Source organism: Argentina silus, assembly GCF_951799395.1.
Source record: "Argentina silus genome assembly, chromosome: 16".
NCBI lineage: Eukaryota > Metazoa > Chordata > Actinopteri > Argentiniformes > Argentinidae > Argentina > Argentina silus.
The window spans coordinates 8,053,050-8,066,101 of record NC_139670.1 but is presented as its reverse complement, the minus strand read 5'-3'; the positions used below and the strand labels follow the sequence as shown (position 1 = coordinate 8,066,101).

At 43.7% G+C, this 13,052-nt stretch overlaps 2 protein-coding genes across 2 annotated transcripts in view; one reads left to right on the top strand and one right to left on the bottom strand.

The window, feature by feature from the left end:
• Positions 1-3,674, top strand: part of shisa8b (shisa family member 8b) — a gene marked incomplete at both ends in the record, with an annotated part of 18,494 nt that extends 14,820 nt beyond the window's left edge. The window contains 2 exons of the mRNA XM_083687634.1: positions 823-936; positions 3,217-3,674. Of these exons, the coding sequence (XP_083543760.1) occupies positions 823-936; positions 3,217-3,674 (572 nt within the window). The remainder of the gene's footprint in view (positions 1-822; positions 937-3,216) is intronic.
• Positions 3,675-9,131: 5,457 nt separating this feature from the next.
• Positions 9,132-13,013, bottom strand: desi1b (desumoylating isopeptidase 1b). The gene is made up of 6 exons (XM_083687307.1): positions 12,643-13,013; positions 12,372-12,393; positions 12,075-12,144; positions 11,780-11,889; positions 11,347-11,469; positions 9,132-11,069 (listed from the first exon to the last, which is right to left on the bottom strand). The coding sequence occupies exons 1-6, from the start codon at positions 12,731-12,733 to the stop codon at positions 10,976-10,978; spliced, it is 510 nt and encodes a 169-aa protein (XP_083543433.1). The 5' UTR covers positions 12,734-13,013; the 3' UTR covers positions 9,132-10,975.
• Positions 13,014-13,052: the final 39 nt, after the last annotated feature.

Genomic DNA, 13,052 nt, shown 5'->3' with positions numbered 1-13,052 from the left:
TGTGTGTGTGTGTGTGTGTGTGTGTGTGTGTGTGTGTACTGCCCAGCCCCATACTGCCCAGCCCCAGCCCCATCTCTGGCCAGGTTGTCACCCCATACTGCCCTGCCCCAGCCCCATCTCTGGCCAGGTTGTCACCCCATACTGCCCAGCCCCAGCCCCATCTCTGGCCAGGTTGTCACCCCATACTGCCCAGCCCCAGCCCCATCTCTGGCCAGGTTGTCACCCCATACTGCCCAGCCCCAGCCCCATCTCTGGCCAGGTTGTCACCCCATACTGCCCAGCCCCAGCCCCATCTCTGGCCAGGTTGTCACCCCATACTGCCCAGCCCCAGCCCCATCTCTGGCCAGGTTGTCACCCCATACTGCCCTGCCCCAGCCCCATCTCTGGCCAGGTTGTCACCCCATACTGCCCTGCCCCAGCCCCATCTCTGTGGTGTGCTTCCCTGCTGTCTTTGCAGGTGATGGCAGCACCAGCAGCCCTCATTGATGCAATTAGTCTCTGTTTGTTGTTTGTTCCATTGGTAATTATTCACGCCTCATTTGGCTGTAGCTATCAGTGCTTGGCAGAGCTGTGAGAGATCTGGACCTGGCCTGCTGCCTCCTCTCCAGCTGGTCCTGGGTCACCCAAAAGCCACAGTCAGGGGGGAGGAAGGAGCTCTTTGAAAGTGTTCTCTGGTTTTTTCACAGTGCACCAAATATACAACATAGAAGTTATGTGAAGTCCATTGTTTAGGGATTGCTTGAAGATTGCTGACTCGTTTTCCTCTCTCTCTCTCTCTCTCTCTCTCTCTCTCTGTCTGTCTGTCTTTCTCTCTCACTCCAGAGCACTACAACCTGAACAATGCGGCTTTCTCTCAGTACGGCCCGGGACTCCCTCATCCTCAGAGCAACCTCAGCGGGCTGAATCTTAATAAGTACAGCTCTCTCAAAGCTGTGGGTAAGTTCTGCTGTGTCTAAAACAAACACACACACACACACACACACACACACACACACACACACACACACAAAATGTAAAAGCGTACATACACACACATACAGTATTTACACACACACACACACACACACACAAACACACATATACACAGACATTATATACAAATGCGTAGCCTGAACATGAACATAACAAATGAACTCATACACACACACACAAGCCAGGACATGTTTGATCCTAATACAGAATGTCACCATAACCTTTAGAACAAGCTCTAGGTTTTTCATCTGTCATTTGAGGAGGTTCCCCTTATGGCAAAGAGAAACTTGATGAATGAAGGAGCCCATTCTAATTCAGTCTCAGGGCGTTTAGAGAGCACAGTCGTTTATGTAAACAGACAGCACTTCCTGTTCATGTCCTTGAAAGACAGCCGCAGACTCTGTTCTGATGCTAATTATTTATTGGTCCAACGTTTCGGCAACAAGATGCCTTCTTCAGGGTTGGAAGGGTCAGAAACCCTGAAGAAGGCGGCTTGCTGCCCAAACATTGGTCCAATAAATAATTAGCATCGGAGCAGGAGTGTGTAGCTTTCTTTCTTTCTTTTAAGTTTCACCCGTGTGCTATGGTGTGCGTATTCTTGTTTGTTTTTTGAGTGATCTGAAGGTTTGTGGGGATTGATGGCAGCGTGGATAATCATGATTTACAGGTCCTTTGATCACTAGACATCACACAGGCTAATGAGATTCTGTATGAACATAAATCTCGACAAGGGGCGACATCCTCACCTTATCAATGAACAACTCAAAAAGGCATAAACTGTCAGACAATTCATCCAAAATGTATTTCACTGACACACGAATGGAACAACAGATGAGCCTGATCCTTTACACCAGGGGAGGCTTGTGGAGGTAGAAATCGGAGGACGGGCTCATTCTAATGCATGGAACGGAATAGGGAACGGTGTTAACCCTAACACACGTGTGTTTGATACCATTCCTCACCACTGCCTCAGACACACTTGGACACGCAACATCACGGCCACACTGACACAGAGGAGAAGGAACACAGCAGTGTAGAGACAGGGCTGGGAACCCTCACTGTCACTCTAGAGGACACTTCTCAGGGATGAAGAGATGAGTCACTACATGGAGCAGAGTGGAAACTAACTGCTCTGCCCTCTTTTTCAGAGCCCGAATGCACTCTGAGTTGCGCTCAGAAGAGTTCTCTCCCATAGATTTCAGCTGGCCTAAATGAATAGTCCAGCATCACACACATCATCTGGCAGCAAAACGATGATGCAACCTGACAGAGACCCGGAGATGACACACACACACACACACACACACACACACACACACACACACACACACACACACACACACACACAAACACACACACACGTACACACACACACACAAACGGACACACACACCCACAAACTATATTACCACCATAGCACAGCCACATTTCTAACATAACAATGCACTTGTGGCCTCTCACACAAGAGGACAAATCAACAGCATAGGTTCCTGGAAAGTGAATGCAACAATTATCCCTTGTGTGATAGAGTCATCAACAATGGCTCAGACTGAGGACAGACTACTCCAATGACTGATATATTTAGGGAGAGAGATAGAACAACAGGCACACATGAGAGCGCACACACACACACACACACACACACACACATACACACAGACAGACACAAAAACACACACATACACACACACAGTGAGAGAGGGGGACGAAGTTAGGAGTGTGTGTGATGAACCAGGGAGCTGGAGGCACTGACCTCCACGCTGAGACTGCAGCTGTCCCTCTATGCTGATGCCATGTGACACACTGGCCCACCCTATTTATAACCCCCCTCCTCACCCGTCTCACCCTCTGCCTCACCCTTCTATCCTGAGCGACTCTGTACTTATTTTGAGAATCTTGTCTTCATTCAGCGGTGACAGTCCAGGAATTTCTTTCTTAGTTTGACAGTTAATTTGAGGGAAATGTCTTGTATGGGTTAGGGTTAGTATATGACTAACCCTAACCGTGGAATTCTAACAGACCATGACAAAGGTAAAATGACACAAATTAGGTGAAAGGGGGACAAAATGTACTCACACTTTGTCCAGTGTATGCAGTACTTTAAAAGAAGGGGTATATTTTGGCTCATCAGCATTACACTAACTGCCTCACACACTTTCTCTCTCTCTCTCTATCTCTCTATTTCTCTATTTCTCTCTTTCTCTTTCTCTCCCTCTGTCTCTCTCCTCTGTCTCTCTCCTGCAGCTGACACTGCCTCTCGGGGTTACTATAAGAGTTACCCTCTGATGGACTTCGCCCACTACCAAGCAGCCACCCCGGCCTTCCAGCCCATCACCCTCCACCCCAGAGAGAAGTCCTACCTCCACCAGGCCCCACCTCCCCATGACCTCCACGCCCCCCTCTCCATCTCTATCCCCCAGAGCCATCTGGAGAGGCAACGCATGCCCAAGACCACTACCCACCCTCTGCTTTCCAGCTCGGCCTTCAAAGCCTGGGAGAACAGTGGGCGCCACGTCCAGCGGCAGTCCTCCAACCCTGGGCACTCCGGCCGCCGGCACGGCTACTCCAACAGGCGGCAGTACAGCATAGAGAAGCTCCCGGAGCTGTTCGACCCTCCCATGCAGTACGGGCAGCCCACCTACCAGCAGCAGCCCAGGCACAAGGGCTACTCCACCAACAGCAAGACAGAGGTCACTGTCTGAGACCAGGCTTGGAGATCCTACCTAAAGGAGAGTGTCAGAGTGTTGTTGCAAGGGTACTGGAAGCAGAGGGGTCAAAGACTTAAAGGATATCAGTGCATCAGCATTACCACACATCATGACTCTAGTACAATAACCTCACTACGGAAACAGACATTGATAAGGAGAAAAACCATGTCGAACTGCTAAGGCTCCTCTGGACCTCAGAACATGGGCCCACTCACTCTGCCTCTTCTCAGCCCCTCTCCTCGTTGCTCTTAAAATGTCTTTCTCTCTCTATGAGCATCCCTCTATCTTCCTCTGCTCTCGCTCTTTCTCCTCCGCCTCCTATACCCACCTCCTACAGCCCCCCACCCCTCCACCTTTACACCTGTTGAAGCGGTGTGTTTTCAGGCCATCAGACTGACACACAGGAATGGCAGTCCCGGGGCCACATTAACTCGCGGGGGACAATGCCATCGTCACGTCAGCTCCAATCAGCCTCCACGGCCCAGCACAGGACAGAGTGGGAGATCACTCTAGGGATCTTTAGAAACACGGACGAGAGAATAGAGGATAAAATAGAAACACACAAAAAATGTACACACGTTTCCTTTCCTGGGGGTGAAGCGGCAGGAGTCACCATGGATCTGGGTCTCTCCGCTGGGCTGCCTGGGTCATGACGACGGAGTGTTTATTGTGTGTTTATTTAGTGTCTGTCTGTGTGTGTGTGTGTGTGTGTGTGTGTGTGTGTGTGTGTGTGTGTGTGTGTGTGTGTGTGCGTGTGTGCGTGTGTGCGTGTGTGTGTGTGCGTGTGTGTGTGTGTGTGCGTGTGTGCGCGTGTGCGTGTGTTAAAGCCCACGAGGCATTGGTGGAAGGGAATTCACTGCGGCGTCTCCAACCCTGGAGCTGTGGAGATATTCGACATATTCCCCCTAATGCTTTGACAGTAAAGGACACACTCTAGAGGTGTTGCTACTCTAACCAACCTCTCCTGTGGCATTGGATCTACTTGTTGGTCAGGGCACAAGAGACAATAATTAAGAACATGGAGATTACACAAAGATTGATGGATAAACATCCTTGCTTGCAGTATTTGTATTAGGATATATGAGACATATGCTACCATGTCTGAATGCCCTAGTAGGGACCAGGGAGTTGTACAGTACGAGTGAAGCACATTCAGCACCATTGAGGCGCAACAAAGTCATGAAACCTTTTTGTAAACACACCTACAAATATGGTGGTACGCCAAATCTACACACTGGGATAAGGGTTACCTCAAACAGGAAGTCACTGATAACACTGCATAGAACATGGATACACTCTTAAAACTAACAGTTCTTTATGGAACCAAAAAGGTTCCATGCTTTGATACATATAAGGCCCCCCTAAAAGTGCTAACGAACCATTTTACATGGTTCTTATGAAAGAACCACATGGGGTTCTCTAAATGGTTCTAAATAGCCTATGAATAAAGCCATAAATAACATATATGGTGCCACTTATGAATCATGGCAGAGAACCTTTTTTATGTCTAAAGGACCTGAGATGGTTCTATTTGATAGTCTAAAGAACCTTAAAAGGTTCTATGTTGTGGATATTTTATTATTATTAACTAGGAGAAGTAGTTGCCTAGCTTCAGGAAGAGTGTGGGCAATTTCACATTAGCAGTCCACAACATATCCAAAGTAAAAAAAACTTCAAGATACTTTAAAGGTGATTGTCCTTGAGCGACAATTTTAATTATAAGAAGTGAAGGGTTGCACCGATAGACTTGCACACACTTCACGACAATTGCTGCCGGACAAACTACCCCAACAAAATATTTGCATGAACATGAGCACAGATGTAATACAGTTAAATCATACAAGAACCAACATCAAAGGTTTGGTTAGTCGGTTAGTGAGATAATGCAAGAATGGAAACTCACAATTACCCACAATTCCCCAGCAAACATGCTAAATTGCTCCTTCCTGTTGCTCTGGAATTGTGGGTAATTGTGAATCTCCGATCTTTTGTTGTATTGTCTCACTAACCGATGTACCTGTGATGTTGTTTCTTGTATGATTCTAAGCGTATTACATCTGTGCTCATGTTCATGTGACATCCCAACTTCAAACAGATGTGTTGCGTTGAATGAGATAGCTAAAAAGGTTCCAATAGCACCTCTTTGATGAAAAGGCTCCAAAAAGGTTTCATGACTTTCTTGCGCCTCAATGGTGCCATAAAGAACCCCTCAGAATCTTTTTTCAAAAAGTGTACACACAATTCCATTACACTCTGTGACCTACAATTAATACTTGTTCGATAGTCCCTCTTGGAGAGGTATCAAGAGAATCAATAGGCTTGACATTTCAAATGTCAAATCAAATCCCAAATGTTCAAATGTCTTCAAAAGTCAGAGTTCAAATCTTCAACAGCAGAATAGCTCGTGGGACTTTACAATCTTTCAATGCAGTATACGATTTTTAGTTGTTCTCTAGATGTATAAAGACAGCACAAGTTACAATCCTTGTAGTTGACTGTGTGTAGTCGAGAAAGTCTTCCTGTTATACAATCAGGTGCATAGAAGTACACTTCCACATCTGTTAGTATACAGTATTAGCCTATGCTAGATATTGGCATAGCTAATGAAGGCATCTAAATACAGTAAGCTCTTAACATGAGTCATGATGACGTAATACTATTCTACCCCCTATCTCACACCCCCATACCCCTCCCTCCCCGCCTTTCTTATTTTATTTGAAACTCCCCCTCTGTCCTTTTCTAATCATCTCTTCTGCAGTTTCTCCCCACCCCCCTCCGCCTCACCACCCCTCTCTCCATCCCGTCTCTCACTCTCTCCATATCTAGTCTCAATTTCCCTGTTTTTGTGGTGTTATCTCCTCCCTCCATCTCCATCTCAACTCTATCATTATTTGGTGCTCTGTCTCTTGCCTTGCCCCTGACAGATTAACTGATAGCGTGTTGGCCCCCTGCTCCGAGTGTGGCTCCACCAAGCTGTTGCCAGCCCCCCAGCCCAGTTCCCCAGGATGCAGCTTCATCAGTGACGGAGCCAGAGAACGGTCATGTCAGTGCAGTGGTCTGAGACAACCGCATGTGTTCACTCACAGTTCCCCCATAAACATGACTGAGACTGCGAGACCCTGTAAATGGCTTCCGTGCCAGCAGCACTTGTCTGACTTATGCTCTTGACTGCAGAACACTCTGGTCAGTTTGTCACTGAATGCTTCCCCTGGAGTGACAGCTTACCCTATGCAACAGCAGCTTTCAAAACATGTCACATTATAGCATCACAACAAACTCTAGGACACAATATTGAATGATTCAACATAACACACAATGAGCAGCACACAAAGGCCACAAGGGCAAACACATTACAAGCAAATACTGGGAAGAATAATCAAGAAGAACGAGAGGAAGAAGCAATATAAATATAGTTCTTAACATTTCAGTATAAGTAATTGTTTTAGCATTGAGAGATTAATTAAGTGCTTCCAATATTTTTCCAGTATGACACCCTAATGACATCCCTTTGTACTTACAGGTATTACTTGTGCTTTTTGTTCAGTTGGAATAAATGTATGACATATACATTTATGTATTGTCGTACACATTAACTCTATTTGATGGGCAACACATGACTTACAGATCATACCAAATTAGGTTTTATAGGGAGAAGAAATCTGAAAATCATGTGTTCATCTCTATATTTCATTGATATTCTTGTGTATATATACAGTATAACGTTGTTTATGTGATGGAGTTTCTATATTTTGTTTGCATAAGGGCTTTATGAACCATCTGATAACATTTTAAATTGATAGTATTTATTTATAACTGAATGAATAGCCGTTGATCTATCTGACTGAAGTCCACTTCAGATAGAATCGGCAGACATTTTATTTCACATGGAACGTTACCGTGACGACCTGTTGGCCATTGAAAGCTGAATGAATTCTATTCCACTCTAAAAGTGGGTTGTCAACAGTTTGGGTTTGGTAACATGTAGATGCTGTTGAGACAGTCTCATATTGTTTGTTGTAGATGTATTCTGCACTGTTGTTAGCCCACTCCATCCTCACCCTGCTTCTCAGCACCTATAGCAAAGCTGTGTCCAACTGAGGACTAGGAATTTACACTCTGGAAATCTGTGATGTGATCTATGTGCTCAATACAAAAATCCAGAGTGTTTCTAATGACCACCAAACATCTTATTTGTTCATTGTTCATTATTGAGGACTGTTTAAGTAACTGATGCCACTTTTGGAGATAAAACTGAATATTATGAAAATATTGTAAATATTTATTTTAAAGATATAACTAAATGTTATTTGTATAACTTGATAGGAAATAAATAAAAAATAGCAACACCAGTGTGATTGTCCTATGATGAAGCTCTAGTCACTGTTGACAAGATAAGAAGGTAAGGGAGGAGGAGAGGAGAAACTACATGGAGCAAAAAGAATAAAGATGTGGGGAGGGACAGAGAGGCACGAAGACCCCTGAAAAGACGTGCTAAAACCTTGCTCACCATCCAAAGCATTGAAGAGTCTAATATCCCTTCTGGCTGCAAGTTCATACCCTCAATTTGCTCATATCTTTGAGATAGAGCACAGAAGTTGTTGTTAAAATAGAAAACCTCCATCTCCACCATGTGGACATTTATGTTACTACAAGCATCAAAAGCATCTCTCAACAAGTGGTCCACACAGTCACATAGAATGCAAGGACCCATAGCCAGCCTACTACTGGACTTAAAGTACAAAGTAAGCATAGCTAACTGGCTAAACAAGGTGAAGCTCTCAGTACTAGTTGAGTGAATAATGAGAATAATCATGGATATGTTAGGCTAGAGTGGTATATTAGAACTCTGTGCTAGGCTTGAGATAGGACCTATATACATCCGAAAGGGCTGTCCTTGTAGCCCATTGCAATGATGGGTTTTTAACTTTGATGTCTCATCAAGTCTTTCTCAACCTCACCTGCTGTATGTGTGTATGAGCTTATACAGTGCCTTCGGAAAGTATTCAGGGGCTGTAGGAGGTGGGTATAGGAGGCAGAGGAGAAAGAGCGAGCGCAGAGGAAGATAGAGGGATGCTCATAGAGAGAGAAAGACATTTTAAGAGCAACGAGGAGAGGGGCTGAGAAGAGGCAGAGTGAGTGGGCCCATGTTCTGAGGTCCAGAGGAGCCTTAGCAGTTCGACATGGTTTTTCTCCTTATCAATGTCTGTTTCCGTAGTGAGGTTATTGTACAAGAGTCATGAGTGGTAATGCTGATGCACTGATATCCTTCACTTTTTCCACATTTTGTTGTGTTATAGACTCAATTTAAAATGGATTAAATTAAAAGAATTTGCCATCAATCCACACACAATACCCCAGAATGACAAAGCGAAAACAGGTTTTTAGACATTTCTGTACATTTATTAATATTGAAATACAAAAACATTGAAATTTCCTATGCAAATCAGAGACCCTATAAAAGATATTAATTCCAAAATTACATGAACTATAATCCTTGCATTAAGATGGACTCAATTCAACTTACTGAATGATTTGTTGATTACATTTTTGCATTTTAGCTCATTTTAAGAGTATCATAGCAAAGGGTCTGAATGTACATGAAGTATTTCTGTATTTCAATTTTAATACATTTACTGACATTTCTAAAAACCTGTTTTCACTTTGGGGTATTGTGTGTGGATTGATGGCAAATTATTTTAATTTAATCAATTTTAAATTGAGTCTATAACACAACAAAATATGTAAAAAGTGAAGGGGTCTCTGAATACTTTCCAAAGGCATTGTACATGTGTATGACATAAAACTGATTTAAAACAAGCCACACAAAGCCATACTTTTAAAGAAAGGGTTTCTTTATCAAGCAGGGGCATAGTTCCAATAACTGGAACACATCACAATAGAGGAGAGAGTAAGGATGGATTTTTGGATATCACAACTTGACTCAATACCAAATGTGACTTAATATAAAGCTTGATTATACAATAGTTATAATGATATAAATTACATTTGTGATCACAATGATAAGATTAGGTAACCAATTAATATAGTTAAATTACAAAGACAGCATTGTCCTAAAAATGTGAATAAATTAAACAGAACAAAAACAAAGACATGATGGCATTGATGATGTCATTTCCTTTTAACCAAAAGGAATGAATGATGTCATTTCCTTTTAACCAAAAGGAATGAATGATGGCAACAGAAGCAAGGACGCTTATCAGGAAACTGATGGCGATTGGCATAATACCAGGATGTAGAGTACTTTCCTTTGCTGGACTAGCATTAAGTTGCAGCTGCACAGACAATATTTATAAAACAGTACTAAATCCTTCAATAATATTCCACCCTATGAAGATTCCTGGTTATTTCGGTTTATGAAGTATTCCTGTTCATTTAAAACCAAGTCAAGGCATAATACAAATTCTCATTGGCATCAACATACTGTATACTGAAAGAGTGGAAGGATGCAGTTGTTCAGCTGTAAAAGCACACACAGTAATTTGAGGTCATTGATGGTCCTGAGTGTGTGTGCGTGACGATGATCTTATGGGTTAAGTCTCGACACAGTTAACAAGATTAGAAGTTGGTAAAACAGAGGTATGTGAATACACAACCTCACAATACAAAGACAAGTGCAAGTCAGAATCTGTCACGTTTTACTATGTCTTCAGCTAAAATGTCAGTCCTTTCTTTCCTTCCTCCCTCCCTTCCCTCCTTCCCTCCTTCAATTCCTCACCTTTCTCTCTCTACCTCTTACTGGCGTGACAATGAAGTAAAGGTCATAAAAAATAACAAAAACAACACAATCAATAAAATAATGGAAACGCTCAATAGAAACTATGTTAAAGGGTACGCCACCCCTGTGCAGGAGAAAGCTACAGCTCTGGGCCTATGGCTGCACTGCAGCTCCCCTAGTTTACATTCAGTTGATCCTGGGCTCCTCTGCAGAGGAAAGCTCCAACGTATATATATTCACTCAGCTAGCGATCAAGAGGTATAGGGTTACAGGGGCTATCATGTAAAAGTCCATAGCGGCATAAAGACCATATGTCTATCTGAGGGAGCTCTATGGTGCCTATTGGAAAAGAGGAAGGTATCCATACCTTGGTGGGATCATATTAAGGCTGGGGAACAGGATCTGTCAAGCTAGGCTGGTGTAATAATGGAAGAGGTTATGTTAGCTTATTGGCCCACTGACAGACATCTGGAAGGGACTCACTAAGGTCCAGAGCTGCAGAACTCCCACCCCTCACAGACAGACTGATCCTTTCATATATTACTCTATGCATCCATGTCTATCTTTGGCCATAGTGTCCGTTGAAGTTGTTGCCTCCAGGAGGTGTAATACTGATGGAGTCCAGGATAGGACGTAGCGCCTGGCCGAAGGGCCTAAGGGGGAGACAGGGAAGACAAATAAACATTTGACTGAAGGTGGATATGGATCAATCTAAACACTGCTAGAGAGAGAAATCAAACCCCTTCTTCAAGAAGATTGAATAGTTGTAGGCAAACAGGTAAAAATGTAATCTCGGTAGGCAAGATAATCATATTGTTTATATGTATTAAATCCTCAAAGATCTACTCAAGAGCCTAGGGGTCGGAGTACATCTGGGATATGGTTAAAAGGGTATGTGTGTGTGGGGGGGGGGGGGGGGGGGTAACTTACGTGGAGAGAATTTCAGCGGGCAGGTCGGTGATGTGAGCAGGGATCTTGCTGCCTGTGAGGAACTGGGCCACCTCATTACTGAAGGTGTTACAGTTATGCTCAAACAGATGGTACTTGTCCCCTCTAGTGCGAGAGAGAGTGAGACAGAGATAGTGTGAGAGAGAGAAAAGAAAGAAAAAGAAAAGGAAAGGGTGGAGAGAGTGAAATTAATAGAGTAACAAAGATTAGAGAGTAGAGTACAGATAGCAGGAGAGAGAGAGGGGAGAAGGAGAGACAAGGAGAGAGAGAGGGGAGAAGGAGAGACCAGGAGAGAGAGAGGGGAGAAGGAGAGACAAGGAGAGAGCATGTCAGTCTTAAGTCCTACCAACACAGCACACTGGATGTGCCATACAAAAAGTTATTGCAGAGATGAGATGAGTCAGTCAGCCCTTACCTGTATGTGGACTCCCCTAGTGAAGACAGATACTCCATGAAGATCTCCTCTGTGACTTCTGTGGTGCCCAAGTCCACTATAGAGTTTGGCTCACCCAGGGATGTCCCACTCTGAAATACCATGGGCCACAATAAAACGTTTCCTCTTGTCATCTCTCCTTTGCTCAGTCAGTATTTATTTCTAAACAATATCTCCTCCTCACATGTTTATCACTTTAACAACAAATTGATCACCAGTAGTATAATCATGTTTTGAATTTATTTACAGGCCAAGTAGGGCATAAATCTGGACTTACTGGTAAGCAGTTTGCAATGCCCTCTCCACCATAAAAGAACTCCTCTCCGTGGATCACAATAGCAGTATGCCTGGGTGAGATAGAACACAGTTCAATTCGAATTAGAATGAGAGGTATTCCTCAAATAGACTGATAACAAGTATAAATACTGAATTAATAACAGTGCGATGCTCAACATACATTACACATTTCCAGTAAACTTCCTCAATAACAACGACTGGATTTTTATCCATATTTTCACACTGGAAAGTTAAATAGTTGAGAGAAAATAACCTACGTAGTCCTCCTTGTACTCACCATATCCCATCTAGCTGTTTCCCTGTGGAGGCAACAACACAGAAAAAAGTCAGTATTGTACGTCTCTGTTTGTCTGCGTTGACAAAGTACTACAAGTTGTAGCCATCTAACGCACAATCACTTCTTGCGGTACTAACCATAGATTATGGAGTACCGTCTCAGCTACAACTTCAGATAATGTTGGGCCTAAATACCGTAGCATCCTCGACTTCTTCTAATATCTCGCCCCTGCCTCGCGTCATCCTCCGCAGCGGACCCAAATACAACTTACCTAACATGATGGGACTCAGTTGGCGAGCCATTCCTTTAGACAGGTCGTAGACGTACAGTTTGACAGAGTACGAAGCATTATTTTGGTCCATGATGTATCGTGATGTCTTCCTTCCTTCTTCTGCTGTTTTGACTCCAATGTTTACAAACCAGCAAGCTCACTCGCTAGCTGTTAGCCGCGCTAGCCAGCACAGTTCTTCTGCTTACTCTTAGCTAGCTAGCTACGAGACAAAAAAATAGCAAAACTCACGCCGCCTGAAAAGCGTATATTCCAAAAAGGTAAACGAAATACAAGTTAATACAAGCACAATAATATGGAGTATGCAGCTAACGTGAATCAATTTCACAGTAGCTAGCTAACAGCTGTTGCTGTGTCACTGACTCAAGACTACAGCTGACCGCTGCGTGGGG